We start from the raw sequence: 23,204 nt of genomic DNA on the forward strand, positions 1-23,204 counted from the left end.
ACACACACACTCCCTCTCCCACCAACCTCAAACTTCTTAAGAACTTTAATCATACAATTGGAACACATGGATCCGGTTATGTGGTTGTTCTGCAACATTGCTCAAAAAGCAAAAAACCTAAAAACCTAAAGCAACACAACAAACAATTAATATGTATGCCCCTTAGCATCTAGAGTAGTATAAATTAACTATACATATGTGCAGTGTATTAGCAGTTACCTTATAAGAGCAGAATAAATATGGCTATATAATATGAACAATGTATGAACAACATGTACGGATATGTGCAATGTAGTAGCATTTTATTTTGATATACAGTATGGTGTGGCTTTTGTTTTGTAGTTTATTTTGATACACTACATATACTATATACACACTTAATTTACACTACATTTTGATGTATTTTTGCCCATGTGAATGGTAAACACACCTGTGTTGCCACCATCCAGGCAGGGTGTTGACTATGTAGTTTTGTGACTTGCTGTTTGCAAGTCAACTCCTTACTGTTGGTTTTGGGATGCTGTACGGATTCAGTAAATATTGATATAAATCTAAGTACCGGTATATTCCGCCAATACTGCAGCATTGTGTATTAAATAATCGATTTTTAAAACAGCAGAAACACATTTGTGGCAGCTAGTTATAGTTAATGTACTCTCCCTCTTTGCAGTGTTCAACCTTGGTCAATACCGTAGGGAGGCGGTGCAGTACAAAAACTATGAGTTCTTCCTGCCGGACAATGAAGAGGCCATGAAGATACGCAGGTATATAGTAGTTAGCAAATCTGAATGTCACAATATGAAGTCAGTAGAACCGTATTTAATGCAGTTATCTGTTGGGTTTTAGGGAATGTGCTTCCCATGCCTTGAAGGATATTGCTAGTTACTTCTCCAAGGAGCAGGGGCAAGTAGCCGTGAGTAAGAGGACAAATGTCCCCCAATATGTGTTCCGTGTTGCACACACACACACACACACACACACACACACACACACACACACACACACACACACACAGACAGACACACACACTGACAGGACACATGCAAAAGAATGTAAGAATGTTGAAATATTGGTTGCAAATTTTGGCATTTCTCAGTTTAACCATGCCATGCCTATCCATGTCTACATGTTATGTGGGCCAGACTTCTGTTGATAGTTTTGACAATGTGATACATTTGATCTGAGTTATAATCAAATCGCAGCACTCCCTGAAACTGAAATACACACTGTTTCAAAAGCATATTTGATCAATCCAGTCAGAGGAAAATAAATAACTGAGTGGTTCCTGTCTACTCCACAGGTGTTTGATGCCACAAACACGACACGTGAGAGAAGAGCTATCATTCTTAGTTTTGCCAAGGAGAAGGGCTACAAGGCAGGTCCCTAATTAAAACAATTCCTGAATCTGATATTTTTATAGCATTACATAATCTAAGCCTGTATGCATGTCTGTGTTTCACAGGTGTTTTTTGTGGAGTCCATTTGTGATGATCTTAATATCGTAGAGGAAAACATCATGGTAAGACTATGACTAGATGGGACTCCAGCACTAAATACATACAGTACTTTATGTCTTCTATGCTGTATTAAGGCTATGGGAGAGGCTGGGGAATATTGGCAGTAGTTGCTGGTTTTTAATCTAAATGGACTGTAAAGACATTGGCCCTGATGTGTTGACCCCACAGCAAGTGAAGGTGAGCAGCCCTGACTATGTGAATGCTGATAAGGAGGAGGTTATGGAGGACTTCCATAAGCGCATCGAGTGCTACAACCAGAGCTATGTGCCAATCGATGATGTCAAGGACAAGTATGTCCATACACAACACAGATGTGTTTAGGTGTGTGTGTGTGTGTGTGTGTGTGTGTGTGTGTGTGTGTGTGTGTGTGTGTGTGTGTGTGTGTGTGTGTGAGGTATATCTTAATCAAGTAACCTCATACTGTAGGTGTCTGTTTCTCAAGTGGGTGGGTAGGTAAGTAAATTGATTAATTGCTTCATTGATTGATTGATTGGTGACAGTATCATACAAAAATGTCTGAGTCAAATGAGTATTCAGTAGCATGCCCCTCACAGTTGCGTATAGGAGTACAGAAACACCTGTGGATCCATGTATCTCTCTGTATCTCTCGCCCTCCACTGCAGGAACCTCTCCTACATTAAGATCTTTAACGTGGGCTCTCGGTACCTGGTGAACCGGGTGCAGGACCACATCCAGAGCCGGATCGTCTACTACCTGATGAACATCCATGTCACACCACGCTCCATCTACCTGAGCCGCCATGGCGAGAGCGAGCTCAACCTGACGGGGCGGATCGGGGGCGACTCCAAGCTGGCGCCCAGGGGTCAAGAGGTGCGGGGCCCTCTGCACTCATTGCCCCAAGCAGGATCAGATAGGACTGCTCGATTAGGGCAAAAATCATAATCACTATTATTTTGTAATGATAATGGAAATATTTGCCTTTTTTGTAATCTTTAAACAAATATATATAACTCTGTAAGAGTATTGTTGCAAAATAATCATTGTATCTCAATTATGTTGTTTTCATTATTTAAATTGAAATTTGACTTTTAATTAATTGCCCTAGAGGCAGAGCACCACATGAGGGCAGAAGCAGTATGCTAGTGTAACCACTCTGAGGATAGATATTTGTGGGCAGACTGAACTGAAGGGAGGTCCATGTGTGAGCATAACACCTTACAGTCACTCTATGAAACTCTGTCAATCTCTGCCTGGCTGCAGTATGCACGTGCCTTGGGGAGGTTCATGAAGGATCAGACTATTAAGGATCTGAAGGTATGGACCAGCCACATGAGGAGGACCATCCAGACAGCTGAGGCTTTGGGTGTCCCTTACGAACAGTGGAAGGCCCTCAATGAAATCGATGCAGTAAGCTCCATGAATATTGCTACTTGAAGAACATTGTGATATTTGTTTAATCTGTGCGTGTGCGTGTGTGTGTGTGTGCGCGCGCGCGTGTGTGTGTGTGTGTGTGTGCGCGTGCATGCGCGCGCAGAGGTGACCACACTGTACCTTATCTGTCTCAGGGTGTGTGTGAAGAGATGACCTATGAGGAGATTCAAGACACTCATCCGGAGGAGTTTGCCATGAGAGACCAGGACAAGTACCGCTACCGCTACCCCAAAGGAGAGGTGACTTCCGTCCACCTGTCCCTCCTATCTTCTCCAATCCCCATCCTCTCATCTTCAACCCCTCTCCTCTCCTCTCTTCTCCACTCCCCATCCTCTCATCTTCAACCCCTCTCCTCTCCTCTCTTCTCCAATCCCCATCCTCTCATCTTCAACCCCTCTCCTCTCCTCTCTTCTCCACTCCCCATCCTCTCATCTTCAACCCCTCTCCTCTCCTCTCTTCTCCACTCCCCATCCTCTCATCTTCAACCCCTCTCCTCTCTTCTCCAATCCCCATCCTCTCATCTTCAACCCCTCTCCTCTCCTCTCTTCTCCAATCCCCATCCTCTCATCTTCAACCCCTCTCCTCTCCTCTCTTCTCCAATCCCCATCCTCTCATCTTCAACCCCTCTCCTCTCCTCTCTTCTCTACTTCCCATCCTCTCATCTTCATACCCTATTCTCCTCTCCTCTCTCTGTCTCTGCTGTGACCCACTGTCAACCTCTCTGTCTCTCAGTCCTATGAGGACCTGGTGCATCGGCTGGAGCCTGTGATCATGGAGCTGGAACGCCAGGAGAATGTACTGGTGATCTGCCATCAGGCCGTCATGAGATGCCTGCTCGCTTACTTCCTGGACAAGAATGCTGGTGAGCTGCACTAACACCTTAACACCTGCACTAACACCTTAGTCCAAGCCTACACCGCACACACACAAACTCCACAATAGCTTATAGTTACCTGACAAGTCAGCTTCATCTGTGAATATGGACTTCCAAATACCTTGCAATAACAAAAGTGTTTAGTTTTTCTCAGTCGCTTTGGTACAGTATATTTCTCAGATCAGAATTGAAATTCTCAAAACTACCTGTTCAATCTTCACATCATTGTGTCATTAAACATCAAAAAAGCAGTTTCTCTTTGATGATTATGTACAATTCTCTGCTGTTTCCTACTTTATCATTTGCTTATGTCATGTTGATCAAAATGTATTATAATGGGGCTCTGTTGAATAGTCTCACTCCCCACAACATTTAGGCATTAGTTCATAGCAAGTCTTTACATGCAAAATGGTTGAACAAGTTGTCATAATATGTCAAGCAAGATGATATTCATTGTATGTGGATGAGAATGTGTGGCCCAACAGATAGGAATGTCAGGTGTAGGAAGACTGCACTGTAATTCCTACAGCTCTGCATGTACAGTTTTCCCTGAGGAGATTGTCCAATGTTCACATTTGTTCACTTTTGTTTTCTTTTTTTTCCCTTTTTGCTATGCAGTGCTGTCTTTTCCTTTCTGTATCGCAATGACATGGTCTGTCAACAAATGACAATACAAACCATAAAAGCGTAAATGTGAATCGGTGTAACCTACAATTTACAATACAGTAACTGTCATCAAAACTTTAGCCATAGTTTACATCAGAACATCCCTCCAGAGTACACTGTTATATTGACACCATGACTAAGCAATTTGCCAGTCTTATCCGTACACAATTACACAAGGACTTGTCATTCTGATGGCACTGATATGTTCATTGACACAGATATTTACTTTTGAGAGATGAACTAAGGATTTTGAGCAAGAAAGTGGCTTTTGCAGGTAATCAATGGTGTTTTGCTATTTGTTCGAATTGTTTTGAGAAATGCACTTACTGTTTTGCAAATGTCGAAGATGATTCGAGAAATGTACTAAAACGACTGAGAAAAACTGTAAAACCAGTTGCCATGTTTAATTAAAGGCTTTTTTCATATCATATTTCATATCATATTTCTTTTTTGCCTTGCAATAACTCTTTCACCTCAACAGGCTTGCTTGACACATATATTTCATCTCCTTCTCCAGGTGAACTGCCCTACCTAAAATGTCCGCTGCACACAGTGCTGAAGCTCACACCAGTGGCCTATGGTCTGTCAAATTGAACCTCACAAATTCATATACACACGGTGTGCATACAAACACATACTGCTGATGTGTACAACAGATCCATACATATGTTTGCCATAGTATATATAAATGCTATTGACTCATATCAGCATACCAGAAAGAGCATATAGTAATCATGAGCAGACAAAATAGTTGATGTGGTACGCAGAAAAACATTTGACTGTGCTTGTCCCTCAATAAAGGATGCCAGGTGGAGTCGTTCTTCCTGAATGTGGTGGCGGTCAACACACATCGAGAAAGGCCTGCGGTGAGCTGACTACTGCAGCAGGCCCTCTGTTTCTGTTGGCCACGCGCTTTGAAACTGTGTTTGCTCTGACGTGATAACTGTTCGGAGAGTGAGACTGTCCTGCTCCAACATGGACGGGCTGACTGTGTGCAGTGTGCTGCTTGTAAAAGAGGTGTTTGCTCTAAAACTGTCTCCATACTGTGACCATCTCTGTGCTGTGACATTGGCATCTCCTGTGAGAGGGGAGGTCCGGTATCTGGTATCGGGTCTTGGGTCTGGAGCCATGAATGTTTGCACTGTGTTTTGCACTGTGTTTTGGTCACTCCTCAGAGATTTGTCCAGTGTTTGATCTGTGTTGGTCTGCTCTGTCCTGATTTCTGCGATGTGACTGTGTGCCTCTTGTGTTCCATCTTGTAGAACGTGGACGTGAACAGGGCGCCTGATGATGCCTTGGTGACCGTCCCTGACCACCTGTGAGGAGGTGATCACTCTCACCAGATGCCAGTACACTCCACCACCATCACCACCATCTCCGCCGGAGACAAGCAGTGTCAGTGGACTATCCAGCGCTGGACTCACTGGCAACCTGGATTTGGGAAGAGAGAGCAATAGTAACAATCTATGAAGTGCTTCAGAGACAAACACAGATTGTTTTCAGACGCAGACACAACTGGGGAGAATATCTCTGTCCATCGGCCAAGATAAATCTGTCTCTGTGTTCGCCTTTGAATCATTTGACTTTGAAATTGTGCAAAGACCAGTTTGATCAAACAATATGAAATGAATAGTAAAACAACTTGGACTGACTTTGAGGGGTCTAATAATTTCTCCGGCACAGCAACACCTTGATCATCATCAGCACCATGGACAGCAGCTAAACAAGCAATTAGCCTGTTTACACTCTCTCCTCTCGAACAACCTTTCAACAGAACGGACTGTGTATGGTCAACTGACTGTCATGACTGTAGACATGACTATATAACTGTAGGTGTAGTCATGCATTATGAAGACATGACAGATGCTAACAAGGATGGCTATGTGTGATCTACAATGTCAAACGCGCACAAACTCTCCAACTGTACAAAGTCTAGCAGTGGGGCATAAAATATCATCCATGACAGCGAGTACATGACTTCAGACAAAGCTATTTAGAAACTGGAGATAGGATTGGCATGTGCATTTATACTGTTGATGTCTTATATCCACACATTAGGACAACTGGGGGACAGTTAAGATATAATCTGCTACTAGTACAGATGGTACTAGTCACTGCTTGGTTGGATTCACTGAAAAGTTTTTTTTCCATCATGTATCAAATTAGAATGCTGTGACAATGTTCAGATGTCCTGCTAGCTCAGCTAGATAACCTATTATATTTCTTCGACCCCACAGAGCTCACTTAGAATACTGTATGTGACTTCTGATGACATAAAATGTTTGTAATAACAGAGCCTTGGACTACTGTATGAGTGGGTTGAACAGATTACACCTGACATGTCTTTTCTCCATAGTTAAATATTGTCTGTTGGTGATCCACGCTTCAAGTTCATCTCGGGTAACTTTTGTTACTTTAGTCTTAGTGCGTTATAGCTGCACTTTAGCAGGGTTGGCTAAACGCAAGTAGTTCTTCGACCAAAAAAAAAAATCGAAAGATTGACTTCGGGAAGTTTCCAGGATACACACATGCAAAACGAAGAGCATTAAATCCACACAAGCCCAGCCCTCTGCGCGCTCCGCACTGTGCCATGCTATTTCATCGTTATCTGATTGTCGTTTATAGGCTATTGCGTGCGCCGTTGGACGTCTTTGGTTTTTCATGTTTGTGCGCTCTTGCGAATTCCTGTGGATTTCTGCACTTCGAAGGAAGGAGGGGGCAACACTATCCCTCGTGAATATAACGTTTGTCACTTAAAATGTGAGGTTGGCACCTAACGGTAGTTTTACGTACACTCCGTGAGGCTGGAGCCTGGGGAACTTGCCAAGCCAGGAGATAACGGAACTCCAAGTCATTCCTGAGCAGAATATTCATCATTACACCTGGAAAATGTCTTTTAAATGCTTTAGCGTGCTGGTTCTCCTCTTCATAACTGTTACTGGAGGGATTTCTCGGAATGGCGAAACTCCTGTCCAGGTGAGCTTACATCATTCATCAAGGTCTTCTGACGTGTCATGGTCATTTATCAATTTATATATTTTTATTTATATAATTTCACTAATTTTTTATTTTACACCATTATGTCTTACTTCTTTTACTTAGATTTAATTGTACATTTTATTTTATTTTACTCGGGGTTCGTGCCTACAGAATGCTTTTCTTTGTAAAGTCGGGGGCGCTTGAATGGCACAGCAGGCAACCCCGGGAGTGTTGATTTAAGCCTTGATGAATGGAACGATTTTCCATGGCATGCGTGTCTGTTCACAATAATGTGCGTAGTTGAAAAAGGACCTGGAAAAATAAATAAAAATAGCTCTCTCAATGCACCATTTAGGTCAAGTAATACATTTAAGCAAGGTTCTGATGGTGTGGTCTTGTTTTTTGCAGAGGGTGTCTGTTGTGTGTCATACGTGAGTTTAGAGTAAGTGAAATTTTTTGTTTAGCTTGCACAAATGTAACAGGTCACATTGTGCGCGGGTACTCAAGCGTAGTGTTCGTCAAGCGAGAGCGCGCACGTGTGCCATTCCCATAATTATCCCGCTGATTTGGGGCAAATGTCAGAGAGACTTTATTTCCAAAAACACGCGCCAACTGCAAAGACAAAAATACTCACATTGCTGCGATTCCCCCTTAGCTGTTTGTTTGTGTAATATTTCCAGGGCAGCAGGATATGTGTAATGTATAGACACAGCTCCGGTTTGTGCGTCCAGTGACCACGTGATCCTCCGCCAGCGCTGGATAGACAGGGAAGGCATTTAGTCCAGTAGCAGCACTGACGTTCATGAAAGGCTTTGATTCAGGTTGTTTCATCTAACGTTACCTCACCACCCCCCCCCCCCCCCCCCAACCCACACACACACCCCACGTCTAACTTCAAAAACAGTGGTACCATTTCTGATACTCATTGTCTTAATCAGTTTTCAACTTCCATGGGCAATTTTAGAAACACAAATCAATTGTTAACTCAGGTAGGGTGAAAGCCAGGGCCTTGGGAGGTAGTTTTAGACTATTGGCTACATGTAGAGGAAGGTGTGGGAAGGTGTGTATGTGCAAAGATGATCAAGGTGGGAAAATGTCAGAATGATTGCCATGTAGTCTTGCATCAGATAGAGAATGACTCAGGTTTACAGTAAGATAAATATGTTTTCATTTTGAGCTGTAGCACGTGTCTAAATGTGTGTTTAAGCATGTATCTGTGTGTTTGTGATTCATGTGTATGTGTGTGTGTGTGTGTGTGTGTGTACCGTACATGTGTGTACCGGTACATGTGTTTGAGTGTGCTTTGTCAGAAAAGTTGAATCTGCATGCTCACTGCTTGTCCTGTTTTGCAGCGCGAGAAACGTCAGAGCAAAGTGATGAAGTCAGTGGTGAGTCACACATCAGTTTCCATGATGATATCATGTAATTCAATTAGGACACAAGTTAGTTCCTTGCTTTTTCTGTAACCACTTTGATTTTAGTCTTGAAAAGGTCATCCACTGTGTTTCCTTCCAGTGTGTGGGTGTGTGGATGAATGTGCTTCTCTCTCTCTCTCTCTCTCTCTCTCACTCTCTGTCTCTCTCTCTCTCTCTCTATCTGTGTATGTGTGTGCATTCTTATGCCCATATATCTGTGTGTGTGTGTGTGTGTGTGTGTGTGTGTGTGTGTGAATGGGATGTGGAGTGCCTCAGAGGCACCAGTGATGCAGCCTCAGCTCCAGCCTGAGCCTTCTTTCCAGGGACTGAGATATTTATACATGGCCGAGTGTAAAAGACTGACCACAGTCCATTTATAAAAGTGACGGCTCAGCCACCTCTCTCCTCTTTGGGCAGGAGCGCGGGCTACCCCTCCTTCTGCTCCTTGCTATGGAGGAAAAGACAGAAACTCTACATGGGATCAAATAAAATTTTGAATCAAAATTTAACCAAAACTAAAATTTCACCTCCGTCCAAACTAAAGTTTCGTTGTATCTAGGGATGTAACGATTACCGATATAATGGTAAACCGCGATAAAAATGTTGACGATAATAATTACCGTTTTCATTTCAAATATCATGATTATCATTGTTGATTACCGCGGTGTGGAAACCATGTTTTTAATCCTTCCCAGCCTGCTTTTGACATACAGTAGGCTTGGTACAATGGAACAAAACAGGTACCCTACTGATTCTGTTGTCTAATTGATGGTTTTAACTACAATTCGGATTAGGCTACACCTGATTTTAAAAGGTGGAACTTTTTCACCGCAAAATGTGCACTGTATCATGTACTGTAGCCACTCTGCGTCTTTTTATGTTCGCGTCCACATTAAATCCATTCCACTCACGTTATCAGGAGAATACAGTAGCCTAAAGTTTTATTTTGAACGCTTACTTTGGTCTCACTCATTGCATCCAAATAACAGAAATAGCAAACTCCAAGTTATGGTAGGTTAAGTTAAGCTATAAGCACATAGCCAATTAAACATGAAGAAAAAAGTGAACGGGACACTTTTGGAAACTATTTCAGCTTGTGTAGGTCTATCAGTGCTTTCTGAACATATTGAACACACTTTTAGAAATACCGTGATAATACCGAAAACCGTGATAATTTTGGTCACTATAACCGTGAGGTTAAATTTTCATACCGTTACATCCCTAGTTGTATCTCATTGCTCCAAAATCTAATTGAATCTTATTGCTTTATTGACTGAAGTTCTTGAAACCTCTATTTATACTGTATGCTATCCATTGATGCCTTTATCTGTGTTTGTGTTTGTGTGTGAGAGTTCAGTTGTGGGCACTCATGAGCACTCTGTGATTGTGTTCATTTGTATGTGTGTGTGTGTGTGTGTGTGTGTGTGTGTGTGTGTGTGTGTGTCTTTGTGTGTGTGTGTCTTTGTGTGTGTGTGGTGTGTGTGTGTGTGTGTGTGTTGTGTGTGTGTGTGTGTTTGGTGTGTGTGTGTGTGTGTGTGTGTGTGTGTGTGTGTTCCAGTTGAAGATAACAGAGTACCATGTGCAGTGTGTGGTGGTGTCTCGCTATGCCCACACCACGGTCCACAGCAGTGTGTGGAACCAGCTGCCCACCATTAAAGAGGCGGCCTTTGAGGTGGACCTGCCTTCCGCGGCCTTCATCTCCAACTTCAGCATGTGAGTCTCATCTCCACTCATCCTCACTCCATTTCCTGCTTCTCTATACTTTCAGGGATTGTTTTTTTCTATCTCTCTCTCTCTCTTTCTCCCTCTCTATGTCTCCCTCCCTCTCTCTTTCTTTATCTTTCTTTCCCTCTCTCTCTCTCTTTCTCTCTTTCTTACTTCGTACTTCATTTCATTCATTCGCTGTTTTTGTTTTTTGTCTTCCTGTGTGTCCTCCTTTATCTTTGTCTCTCTGTCCCTCACTTTTCCTCTAACCTTGTCTCTAGTGCATACACACAGAGGTCTCACACACACAGGAGTCTGACTCCTGACCCCCCGCCTCCACACACACACTCACACACCCTGTCTATCCGTCCTGTCCTGAAGAAGCCTGCCAAAAGGAAGCTCAACAGCCATTACTGTCGAGTGGCTCCATCTACTGCGTAACAGGAGGCCATTCTCCAGACAAATGCCTCTTTTTTCCCTTAGTGTCCACTCTGTCTACATGGCCGCCGGGGTCTTAAGGGAGGTAAGCCACAGGTGCCAGGCTGTCCTGCGCCCACCACCACCACCACCACCCTCCCCACCGCCCTCTCTCAGCCAAGCAAGACAAACACATCCACCGCGTCGCCTGGAAGACTTAGGCCTGTCGCCATGGTCACTGGAGCAGCTTCCTGTCCTGTCTGCACCCCACCCCCTCACACACACACACACACACACACACTCCTACACATACCCTCCGACCCCCACCTCGCACCCCTGCCGTCAGATGCAGGGGGACAGTAATTGCTGTAATGGTCCGCTCACTCGGAAAGATACACTCCATGATCAAAAAACGGGACGAAGGCATTTTTGGTAGTTTAATCACCAAAAATAATTACCTCAGAGTCAGCCCCCGCATCTGATCCCCCACCCCACACCTCCCTCGGAGCGGCTAGCAGGGGAAAGCAAACTGGCCGAGGTTTGTTATAAAAACAGCCGAGACCTGCGTCCAGGAGCTGAACCCTGAAGACCTCCAGAAATAACCCGGCTCAGGGTGGGGCCTCACAGCATCATGTGACCACCACAGACCACTCTCTCCAAACAAGCCCAATATAAATACAGCAGCCCGACCACAGACCTGTGTGTGTGTGTGTGTGTGTGTGTGTGTGTGTAAGTGTGTGTGTGTGCGCGCGTAAGTGCGTGTGTTTGTGTGTGAGTGCATCTTGTGTGGGGGGCACGTGCTTGTATATGTGTGTTCAAGTGAATACACTATATATATTTGTGTGTGTGTGTGTGTGTGTGTGTGTGTGTGTGTGTGTGTGTGTGTGTGTATCTGTGGTGTTTGCCATAGTACACAGTAAAAAAAGGGAGTGAGAGAGGGAGAAGGAGAGAGAAAGATAGTGTATGTGCATATATCCGTATGAAAAGGAAGTGTCTCCAACTCTAGAGACCAAAGGAAAGAGGAAGGGAGAAAGGGAGAGACTCAGAAATGAATGGGAGGCTTTGTTACCTCTGTGAGTTCTCAGAGAAATTGACAGGAGTGCTGCCTGCCCCCCTCCACACTCTCACACACACTACAGTTTACCAAGGCTGGTGGCCAAAACACACACGTCACACATACACTCGCACACAACACACTCATATACACACATACGTGATGGTGGGTAGGTGTGCGTGGCATATAGTGTGCACGGTGATGTGTAATGATACATGTGGAGAGTGTTTTAAGCTAAGTCTCATCTGTGTGTGTGTGTGTGTGTGTGTGTGTGTGTGTGTGTGTGTGTGTGTGTGTAAGCTCCCTAACAGGCGAGGATCTGCAGTTTGTTAGGACTGCTGGCTTTTAAGGCTTTTCTGCTGATTCTACGTTGCCAAGAACGAGAGAGTGGCTCATCTCTCTCTTTCTCTCTCTCACTCTCAAAAATATGATATATATATTTTTCTCTGGGTTTTGTGTGTGCTTTGGTTTTAGTGCAGCTTTTGGTTTTCCAGTGAAGAAATACCTAAGGATGTTTTGTGTGTGTGTGTGTGTGTGTGTGTGTGTGTTTATGTTGTGGGTGACAGACAATAATTCTGCTCCCCCCCCCCCCCCAATAATACTATATATTCTATATGCTCAGTGCTGGGCCCTTAGAATCATCCTAACCCCCCCCCCCCCCCCTGCCCCCCAGTAGCGTCCCTGTGACTGAGTGTGTATAAGGGAGTGTGTGGGTGAGGAAATGAGTATGAGTGGTTGTGAGCTCATAGCAATTCCATACACAGATGAACTTGTGTTTGGAATGCATCTGTGTGTGTATGAATATAAATGAGGATATTTATGGTTACCTATGTAGTGTGTTCATAGAATAATATATTGTATGTCAGTAGTCTGTTTTACTCTCTCTCTCTCTCTCTCTCTCTCTCTCTCTTATGTGTGAGTGATTGCATGTGTATATGTGTTTGTGTGTGTGTTTGTTTATGTGTTCTGTTTGTGTGTGTGTGTGTGTATGTTTGTAAGTAAAGGAGGGGAATAGGCTCCCATTGCAGTAATCATGTTTTTGGAGGGAAATGACTTTCCCACTCACCTCTCCCTCAACCCACCCGAACATGCATGCGTAAACACATGCCCACACCCACAAACAGACATGCACATACAAAGGTCACACACACACACACACACACACACACACACACACACAGACAGACAACACACACAGGCATTCCCTGACCATGCATGATAGGGATTAGGGGGAAAGGGAGTGAGGTTTTGGTTTCCTCCTGGTTTATGTTAGACTATTAATAATACCTCTTACTGTAAAGTGTCTTTTATCAGATGTAATTACATCTCTTGCCTGGGTTTTCTCTAAGTGTGTAAGTGTGTGGAGTGAATTGCTGACTGTGGAAGAAATGTCAAACACATGCAGAAACCTTTGCAAAAGCACCTTGTGTTGTGGGGAGCCATTGTGTTGTGCTAGTGCATTTTCTTCCTGCAGGTAATTGGAGAAGGAAACAATGTGTCATATCATTTCGAATGATTTTGAATTACTTTTATGTATGGTTTCTGAACGTTTGTTCAAGGATCAACATTCCCAACATTTTACTGCAAATAGAAGTTTGGGCTCTGATTCTGTCATTTAATGATTGCAAGCTGTTGTGGTAATGTTGCTTCTACCTTTCTGACACAACTGTGGAGCTCAAGTCAATGTGATCATATTAATGTAGCTGTAGTGTTTTCTTTTAGACTTTAGTCTTTAAAAGTGTTTCATTGTGTGTTTCCAGCACCTCCAATGGCAAAGAATATGTTGGCCAGGTAACAGAGCGCACTGCAGCCAGGAAGATCTACGATGCAGCAAAGAAGCAGGGCAAGACAGCAGGGCTGGTGGCCACCAAGTATGTGATAGTCCTTTGAATCCATCCTGTTTATCGTCTTACACATGTTAAACACACTATTTCATGCCATACTCTGTTAGCTGTGCTTGTGTACAATCTGTCTTTACATTTGTGTAATATTTGTGTGTGTGTGTGTGTGTGTGTGTGTGTGTGTGTGTGTGTAGAGAGCGCGAGATGGAGAAGTTCCGAGTAGCGGTCAGTGTGCCATCTGGGGCGCGCATGTCCTTTACCCTGGTGTATGAGGAGCTGTTGTCACGGCGACTGGGTCGCTATGAGCTGGCCCTGGGATTACGTCTGGGTCAGCCAGTGCAGAACCTCACAGTGGACGTCAGCATCAACGAGCCCAGTGGAATCAGCTTCATCAAGGCCCTACCTCTGCGCACCAGCCGACTGCTCACAAAGACAGGTCTCCACACATACACACACTCACTCACATGCACACACACACACAAGCACACATACATGCACGCACACACACACACACATACACACATGTCCATCCACACAATTAGACACTCACAGGTACAAACAGGCATGTACACACTCTCAAAACAAATCTTGTGTTGTTTTTAACACATCTCCGTGTCCAGATAGGGACAACACAGTTTGTGTTGTTTCATTTTTTTATATACACAATATGTGTTGAAAATAACACAACTTGCATTGAAAACAACACAACTTGCGTTTCTTTAACACATCTCTGTGTCCAGATAGGGACAACACATTCGTTTTGAGAATGCACACACACACACACACACACCAACACACACACACACTTACCTGCAATCTCTTGCTTTCCCTGTGGGTGTTTCCCAGGCGATGGTGAGTCCCCAGCATCCACGCAGGTGCAGCAGCGCTCCCAGTGTGCCCGCGTGCGCTACAGCCCCACCCCTCAGCAGCAGCTCAGCTCCAACCCCAAAGGCCTCAGCGCAGACTTCATCATCCACTACGACAGTGAGCACAAGGACCTGATGGGAGACATCCAGGTGCTCCCCCATCTCACACACCAGCATAAAAAAAAACACACACACACACACACATACACACACACACACATACAGACACATACACACACACACACACACACACACACACACACACACAAACACACACAAACACTCTCTCTCTCTCTCACACACACACACACCCTCAAACACACTCCTCATGGACTCACAGTTACCTTCAGCTATATACCTTTAGTCAAGCCTTACAACTGGATGAACAAATAGTTTCTGCCCTTTTTGCTGTCAAATTGTTCAAATAAAACTCTCACTCAGCAAGAAGATATTCAGATATTCAATATTGTTGACTGTCTTACTACTGAAATGGCTGTGCCACAGGCTTACATGCCATAGTTTATGCATCAGTGTGCTGTTTCTCTGTCTTCTCCAGGTGCATGATGGATATTTTGTCCATTATTTCGCTCCACGGGATCTTCCTGTGGTGCCCAAAGATGTCATATTTGTTATTGACATCAGCGGCTCAATGATCGGCGTCAAGATGAAGCAGGTATTACTCAACCAGCTGCTATTAGGGGGAATGAGTCTGTGTCTCTATGTGTCTGTGTGCCTGTGTGTCCGTGTGTCTGTGTGTCTGTGTGTGTCTGTGTCTCTATGTGTCTGTGTGCCTGTGCGTCTGTGCTTGTGTGTCTGTGTCTGTGTGTCTGTGTGTTTGTGTGTGTTTGGCTATGTCTCTGTATCTCTGTGTGTCTGTGTGTTTGTGTGTGTTTGGCTATGTCTCTATGCCTCTGTGTGTCTATGTGTCTGTGTATGTGTGTGCCTGTGCGTGTGCGTGTGCGTGTGCGTGTGCGTGTGCGTGCCTGTGTCCCTGTGTCTCTGTGTCTTTGTGTGTCTGTGTTTCTCTGTGCCTAGACTGATGTGCTGTGGTCTGTGTTGCCTGTTTCTGCATCAGACCAAGCAGGCCATGTTCACCATCCTGGCAGAGCTTAGGGAGGGTGACTTCTTCAACATCATCACCTTCTCGGATAAAGTCCACACGTGGAGGAAGGGACGCACTGTCCAGGCCACGCGTCACAACATTCGTGACGCCAAAGATTTCATCAGGAAGACCAACGCTGAGGGCTGTGAGTCCCCATGTTTACACTGGTGGAAAAGGGCTATGTGGGATTAACCGCAGGGACAACCACTGGAATGTTCATATGCAATAATAGCCTGTTATGGTCACAAAATAAGAAAGTACAGCAATGGCATGTCTGCTCACCAACCATCTTTGACATACACAAATCCACAGCGAACAACTTGCAGTACATTTGTAACAACTCACATCTTCTGCACATTATTAATGTACAGTAACTATTACCCTCTCTCTCTCTCTGTATTTCTGCCTCTACTCATCCCTCTTTCTTTAGGGACCAACATCAATGCGGCACTGTTGTCTGCTGCTCAGCTGCTGAACCCCTCCTCTTCCTCTCCCCCGTCCCGATCCTCCCCTTCCTCGCGCCGCGTGCCCCTCATCATCTTCCTCACTGACGGGGAGGCCACCATCGGCGTGACGGCCGGCGACACCATTCTCCGCAACGCACAGTCTGCCCTGGGCTCGGCCACGCTCTTCGGCCTGGCGTTTGGCGATGACGCCGACTACCTGCTGCTGAGGCGCCTGGCGCTGGAGAACCGTGGTGTGGCACGCATGGTGCACGAGGACGCGGACGCCGCACTCCAGCTGACCGGCTTTTACCACGAGGTGGCCAGTCCGCTACTCTCCGACGTGCAGCTGGCCTATCTGGAGCCCCGCGCAGAGCAGCTCACACGCACCCTCTTCCCACACTACTTCAAGGTAGAGATGCAGCAAAAAAAACATATCTCACTCTTCGGAAGAGAAATGACGATATTACGATGATGTAATGTAATGTGATGTGATGTGATGTGATGTGATGTGATATAATATGATAGATATGATATGATATGATATGATATGATATGATATGATATGATATGATATGATGTGATGTGATGTGATGTGATGTGATGTGATGTGATATAATATGATATGATATGATATGATATGATATGATGTGATAAATATAATATGATAGATATGATATGATATGATATGATATGATATGATGTGATATGATGTGATATGATATGATATGATATGATATGATATGATATGATATGATATGATATGATATGATGTGATAAATATAATATGATAGATATGATATGATATGATATGATATGATGTGATATGATGTGATATAATATGATATGATATGATATGATATGATATGATATAGCACGTCTCTGCCTCCAGGGCTCGGAGTTGGTGGTGGTGGGGCGTCTGAAGCGTGGAGCCCAGCAGGTGAAGGTGGCACTGTCGGCCAGCAATGCCAAACAGAAGATGCGCGTGGAGCGAGAGCTGGAAGCACCAGCGGCAGCCACTGACGGGGAGGCCTTTACGGAGCCCACCTGCCCAGGCGTGGGGCCCAGCGGGGCCAGCTTCGTACGCAGGCTGTGGGCGTACTTCACCATCAAGGAGCTGCTGCTGGCGCGCACCAACAGCAGCGAGGTGGGCATGCAGCGGCTGCTCACCGAGAAGGCCACCAACCTCTCGCTGGCGTACAACTTCGTCACGCCCGTCACCTCGCTGGTGGTGGTCAAGCCAGACGCGGACGAGGCGCCCACACCCAAACCGACCACATCGGCACCCTCGTCCTCGTCTTCCACGACCACCACGTCCAGCACATCGTCCAGCGCCACCTCTGCCCGCACCACCACCACCACACAGAGCCCCGTGGCCCGGATGCCCAGCCCCAGCCCCAAAGCTGCGGTGCCCCCGTCCAGCAGGCACCCTCGACCGACCCTCACCCTGCCCCCCCGGCCTCAGCCGCCTCCTGGCCTCCACACCACTGGACACCCCTCTGGCCCTGCCGCTCCCCCGGCGGCCCCCCCGTCTGCTCCCCCGTCACCTCGGCGGACCACCACTGTCCCCACGAGCCCTTCCCTCTCCAGTAAGCCCACCAGTGCAGCTCTGGCCTCCCTGGTCAAAACGACAGCTGCCCCCAGCACCGCTGCACCTGACAAAACCACGATGGCCCCCAGCTCAGCTCCTCCGTCCAACAAAGACACGTCCACCGCGGGCCCCAACGAGAGCACCATGGCTGACGCGGACCCCCAGCAGCCGCCCGCAGCTCAGCCCTCGGACTCAGACAACGTCCCCGACGTTGACCTCGACATCGCCACCCTGGTGGCCGCCACCTTCATGCCGATGCCGGGGGTCACGAATGCTCCCAAGCCGTGGGAGGCCGTAGGACTGTTAGGTACGTGAGTGAATCTTCTGAAGATCCAGAGATCTACGATGAGTATTTGTATTTGTTCTCTTGTGTGTGTATTAATCTGCTAGAATGTGTATATATGTATGTGGGGCTTATTATTTTTGCAAAGATGAATATAAAGACCGGAATGACCATGTTTCCTCTTCCCACCAGATGTCTCCACTGCAATCCAGGTGCAGGAGAAAGGTGAATGCCCAAGCACTCTACATAGTGCTAAAAATGAAATACTGATGTGTTAAGCTGCCCTACTGCATTAATGCTTTCTTTTCTCTTTGTGCCAACTTTGTGCAGATATGGACCAGGCCAAAGGTACGTAACCCTCTACAGTGTAACACTCGCACAGAAATTACCAAATAAAGCTTGTAAGGAAATATAAAATGTTTCTACTTCTTATCTTTTTTAAAGATTATGAAGCTACTTATGACTATGATTATGACTACGACCACCACCATGAACTTGGTTTTGAGGCCTGTAAGTACCCAATATTGATCTGTATTTGCAGACATTTTGTTTACGTTTGTCATGTTGTAAAGCCAGAGGAACTGAGGAACATTACATTTCAATACTACATTTCCACATTTCTATAAAAAGGGTGCTAAAGGACACAATGCTTGTGGCAGATGAAGTCTTAACTGTAGCTGTGCTATGGCAATGCACGCTTGAGACCTGACTGTATAAATCAGTGTTTGCTTAGCTGCTTGCGTGAAATATACCTCTGAATGAATGGTGCAACTTCCTGAACAAATCTCTCTCTGTTCCCTGTGTGTGTGTGTGTGTGTGTGTGTGTGTGTGTGTGTGTGTGTGTGCGTGCGTGCGTGCGTGTGTGTGTGTGTTAGGGGACCAGAACGCCTCTCTGGGTGAGTGTGTGTGAGATGTAGCCGCTCTCCTGCCGTGCCCCCTACTCATTGCTATAGCTGTTTATCCACCAAACACACACACACACACACACACACACAGAGTTCATAGCTAAAACACAACACACAAAAGAAATTCTACAATCCGCAGAAGCTAAACTATGGAGCTGATCACTAATCATTAACACAGGCGGGTGAATGAGAGATTCCTTCATATTGAACTCAATTTCATGAAATAGTAGGCTAATTCTTGCATTTCATTTTTCTACATGTGTATTTTGTGAGTAAATTGTATTCAAATGCACTGTAACAGCATATATGTGTGGAAATATAATATCGATAATGGCTCAGTAATCACACTTTTATTGACTGATCCACAGACAGCCCAACTACTCTCAGCTCTGTCAGAGTTTTCTCATCCTCAGGTAAAATATGTACACACATAGATTTATACATTCATCATTCACACAAACACATATATACAGAGCTGCTCAGAATCAGAAGCAAGTGTGTGTTGGATGGCAGACTGATGCTGTGTTTGCTCCACGCTGCTACAGTGGACGGAGATCCCCACTTTGTGCTGCAGCTGCCCAAACTGCAGCAGAATCTGTGTTTCACCATCGATGGCAATCCCAGTGATGTGCTGCGACTAGTGGAGGACCCAGAGAAAGGTTTGAGGACATGCAGACACACACACACACACACACACACACATTTACATATACAACACAGACACACAGACTCACACATACACACACACACACACATTTACATATACAACACAGACACACACATACACACACACACACACACACACACACACACATTTACATATACAACACAGACACACACACACACACACACACATACATACATATACATCACAGACACACAGACACACACTTCAACAGTACGAACAGGAGGACCCAAAGAAAGATTTGAAGACACGCAGACACACACATACAGTATACAACACACACACACACACACATATATATATATATATATATATACTGTACATACACACACACATACAGTATACAACACACACATACACATATACAGTGTTTATATTAAATTTCCCCTTGGGGATCAATAAAGTATCTATCTATCTATCTATCTATCTATCTATATACTGTACATACACACACATATACACACTATACACACACACTTGGAGTAAGCAGAGCTGTGGTAGTGTGTTCAGTATGTTCTCTTTGGTCATTCTCAGGCATTATTGTGGACGGACGTCTTTTCCTGGCCCCTTCCAAACAGGGTGTGGAGGACCGCACACGCACCTACTTTGACCAGATCACCATGACAGCAGCAGGCTACTTCCTCACCATGACTATGGATGCCATTGCAGTCGAAAAGGATGAGCTCGTGATCCTGCCGACCAATCGGTCAGGTTCAGTGACGCGGCCAGGCCTGAGGGTTGTTATGGACACCCATGAGGGATGCTGGGTGGAGGTGGGCGGAGACGTACGCTTCCTGGTGCTCTTCCATCACTACCATCACCCCAGCTACTTGCAGATGCCACACCTGGGCTTCTACATCGCTAACGGCCGAGGCCTCTCCGCCCTCACGCAAGGGCTGCTGGGTAAGAACTCATTGGCTCGCTAGTTATTCACTAGCAGGAAGGATGGTCATGCCGCTGATGATATTTTCACTAAATGATCTATACACAAGATACAGGTGGTCATCAACAAAGTTTTGCACATTGGGTGGTGCATCCACCCGTATTTTCATTCCTGTACCAAAGTAAACCCAAAGCATATTTAAGTAAGTATAAGTATATATACTCTTTTGATCCTGTGAGGGAAATTTGGTCTCTGCATTTATCCCAATCTGTGAATTAGTGAAACACACACAGCACACAGTGTAAACACAGTGAGGTGAAGCACACACTAATCCCGGCGCAGTGAGCTACCTGCATCAACAGCGGCGCTCGAGGAGCAGTGAGGGATTAGGTGCCTTGCTCAAGAGCACTTCAGCCGTGTCTACTGGTCGGGGTTCGAACCGGCAACCCTCCGGTTACAAGTCCGAAGTGCTAACCAGTAGGCCACGGCTGCCCCAAAGAACTTGTTTCCACCCAGTTTGTTATTTGGCTTTTTTCATAATCATTTAATTTCAAAATTGTAAGTGACAATATCTCAGTTTGAACTCTTGTATTTTACCTTACCCTAGTATGTTAAGGAAACTACATACACATCAGACCCTTTCTGACAATAAGCAAGCAAGGTTGGGAATGATGTTTAATTTTGATGACATCCATGTTTAATCCTTGTTCTTGTCTTTCGCCTCATGCATCTTTGTCTCGCTTCCCTCCCCCACCCAGGTCAGTTCCAGCACATGCACCTGGAGGTTGTGCCGCTGGGGGGTGACGACGCAGACGTAGCCCAGCGGAGGCATCCGAGGCCGGGGCCAGCTGCGGACGGGGAGCCCTTGGGCCTCCTCAAGCTCGGGGACCTGCTGCTGGCCGTCTCCCTGCAGGACAAGCGGCTGAAGGACTCGGTGGGCAGGAGGCACGACGCCCAGTGCTGGGTGCTGCCCAAGCCACAGGTGGAGAGGCTACTGGGACACCCGTACGACAGCTATGTGGTGGAGCGTGTGTGAGGGGGAGCTGACACTGTCAGACCCCAGGGGGCCAGAAGCTCACAAAGCGGGGAGGGGGGTGGCAGTGGGGATGTGGGGGTACCAAAAATGACCGTATGAAAGGACACTGGGACATTACAGTGCTCATGGACACATATGCTGCTCATACAGGCTTACATACAACACTATGTATCCACTCCTCCTTGGCCAAAGATAGAATGTAAGCCAGAGATATGCAGAGGGTAAGATAGAGTGAGATAGAAAGAGAGGAAAGCAACAATGAGGAAGTGTATATGGCACAAAAAGACAGGGTTGAACTATTAGGGAGGTTAGCGGTGACATGGAAGTACTTAGGTTGGGTGTAATGGATATGGGTCTGGAGCTTTAGTCTGCTGTCATGGAGAATGTAAAGAAGCTCCTACTTATCAAATGAGTAGGTTCTTCAAAGGCATGTTCCACATCTCCACCTCATCACTGACCATCTGTTGACATTTGTAGCGTCAGTGTTATTGACCAGGTTTGCATAAATGTGTATCTGTATAATATGTTCTCAAGGAAACAAAGATAATAGAATTGGAATTTTAACAAATCCAAGTACACAAATCTTAGACAGCCCCGTAACATAGGTAGGTGGCTGTTCATATCTTAAACCCAAAGGTCACAGCTCAAGCCCAAAAAGAAATACACTCCTTATCAAAATGTCTTTGTAACATTTATATTTAACATGTATAAAGGTTTTGTTACCATATTCAGTTATTTATCCATGACTATATTTCTTTGGTCAATTTATTTCTTATTTCCAATTAATTACTTCACTGGACACTAGCGATTTTAAAAACTCAGATGAAGTCTAATCTTGAATATAATCTCAAAATGGATGGGAATAACTCAACAACATAGGAATAAAGAGCACAGAGTACATCATACTATTTTAATAGTTTAATTTAAATAAATAAACTTATTGAGGAGAGACAACATAGTGGTGAAGTGACATTTCCCTAACATGTGGCAGCTAGGCCTTTCAGATTAGAACAATTACATCTGGCTCCAAAACGGAACGAGTTATCACTACCATTACTCCGAGGTGAGCTGTGAAAGAGTTTAGAGAACAATTCCGAGGCCACAGAGTTCCACAGGAAACATTTAAAAAGGAAGTGTGTGTTTGTGTTAGGCGATGACAGACACATTGATGCTAAATGCAAGTATGAAGCAAGGCCAGCAAGTAAGAAGTGATTTAAATACCTAATGAAAGGGAAAACTTGCATATCGTGTTTTTAAAAGCAGTGATGAACCAAAAGAGTCCTCGAGACTGCACAAGCACAACTCTTTCTCACACACACACACACTCTGTCTCACACACACACACAGAGGCAGGAGGAGGGCAGCGGTGGCAGACCGGAGGTTGTATAGAGTGTGATGACCAACGGCTGAACCATTGTATGAGTGCAGTGTGTGAGACAAGTGTGAGACAAGCTGACTGATGAAAGGTGCCTGAGGGAAGAGGGGGGGGGGGACTGATATCACTAATCCTTCTAGAACATTCCATCTCGTCATCCAATCAGAACTCCAACC

General features: G+C 45.2%; 2 protein-coding genes across 4 annotated transcripts in view; both read left to right on the plus strand.

The window, feature by feature from the left end:
• pfkfb1 (6-phosphofructo-2-kinase/fructose-2,6-biphosphatase 1) overlaps positions 1-6,646 on the plus strand; it is an 11,278-nt gene extending 4,632 nt beyond the window's left edge. For 2 of the 3 annotated variants that reach the window (XM_076276280.1, XM_076276279.1), the window contains exons 3-14: positions 671-764; positions 847-913; positions 1,301-1,375; positions 1,463-1,519; positions 1,686-1,807; positions 2,141-2,348; positions 2,739-2,885; positions 3,044-3,148; positions 3,642-3,771; positions 4,967-5,029; positions 5,251-5,315; positions 5,712-6,646. In XM_076276280.1, the coding sequence (XP_076132395.1) occupies positions 671-764; positions 847-913; positions 1,301-1,375; positions 1,463-1,519; positions 1,686-1,807; positions 2,141-2,348; positions 2,739-2,885; positions 3,044-3,148; positions 3,642-3,771; positions 4,967-5,029; positions 5,251-5,315; positions 5,712-5,771 (1,193 nt within the window). In that variant the 3' untranslated portion in view covers positions 5,772-6,646. The remainder of the gene's footprint in view (positions 1-670; positions 765-846; positions 914-1,300; positions 1,376-1,462; positions 1,520-1,685; positions 1,808-2,140; positions 2,349-2,738; positions 2,886-3,043; positions 3,149-3,641; positions 3,772-4,966; positions 5,030-5,250; positions 5,316-5,711) is intronic. The other variant, XM_076276281.1, reaches the window with a different exon arrangement.
• Positions 6,647-7,074: 428 nt separating this feature from the next.
• itih6 (inter-alpha-trypsin inhibitor heavy chain family member 6) lies at positions 7,075-22,350 on the plus strand. Its single transcript, XM_076276278.1, has 18 exons — positions 7,075-7,425; positions 8,781-8,816; positions 10,402-10,556; positions 13,779-13,889; positions 14,054-14,295; positions 14,706-14,875; positions 15,282-15,398; positions 15,801-15,972; positions 16,258-16,682; positions 17,163-18,168; positions 18,337-18,369; positions 18,475-18,492; positions 18,589-18,654; positions 19,020-19,040; positions 19,418-19,462; positions 19,595-19,708; positions 20,269-20,637; positions 21,376-22,350. Exons 1-18 carry the CDS (start codon positions 7,339-7,341, stop codon positions 21,651-21,653), a joined length of 3,465 nt encoding a protein of 1,154 aa, XP_076132393.1. The 5' UTR covers positions 7,075-7,338; the 3' UTR covers positions 21,654-22,350.
• The last annotated feature ends 854 nt before the right edge of the window (positions 22,351-23,204 follow it).

This window comes from Alosa pseudoharengus, unplaced genomic scaffold, assembly GCF_046254945.1.
Source record: "Alosa pseudoharengus isolate Yale_2024_CS ecotype anadromous, Long Island Sound unplaced genomic scaffold, YU_APseudo_1.1 YU_APseudo_1.1_scf_9, whole genome shotgun sequence".
Lineage (NCBI taxonomy): Eukaryota > Metazoa > Chordata > Actinopteri > Clupeiformes > Clupeidae > Alosa > Alosa pseudoharengus.

Excerpts from the sequence above, each read along its gene's own strand:
- itih6 (XM_076276278.1), top strand. The coding sequence starts at position 7,339 with ATGTCTTTTAAATGCTTTAGCGTGCTGGTTCTCCTCTTCATAACTGTT. Across the intron at positions 16,683-17,162 it reads TCTTCCCACACTACTTCAAG|GGCTCGGAGTTGGTGGTGGT; the intron begins GTAGAGATGCAG and ends CTCTGCCTCCAG. Across the intron at positions 20,638-21,375 it reads CCTCACGCAAGGGCTGCTGG|GTCAGTTCCAGCACATGCAC; the intron begins GTAAGAACTCAT and ends TCCCCCACCCAG.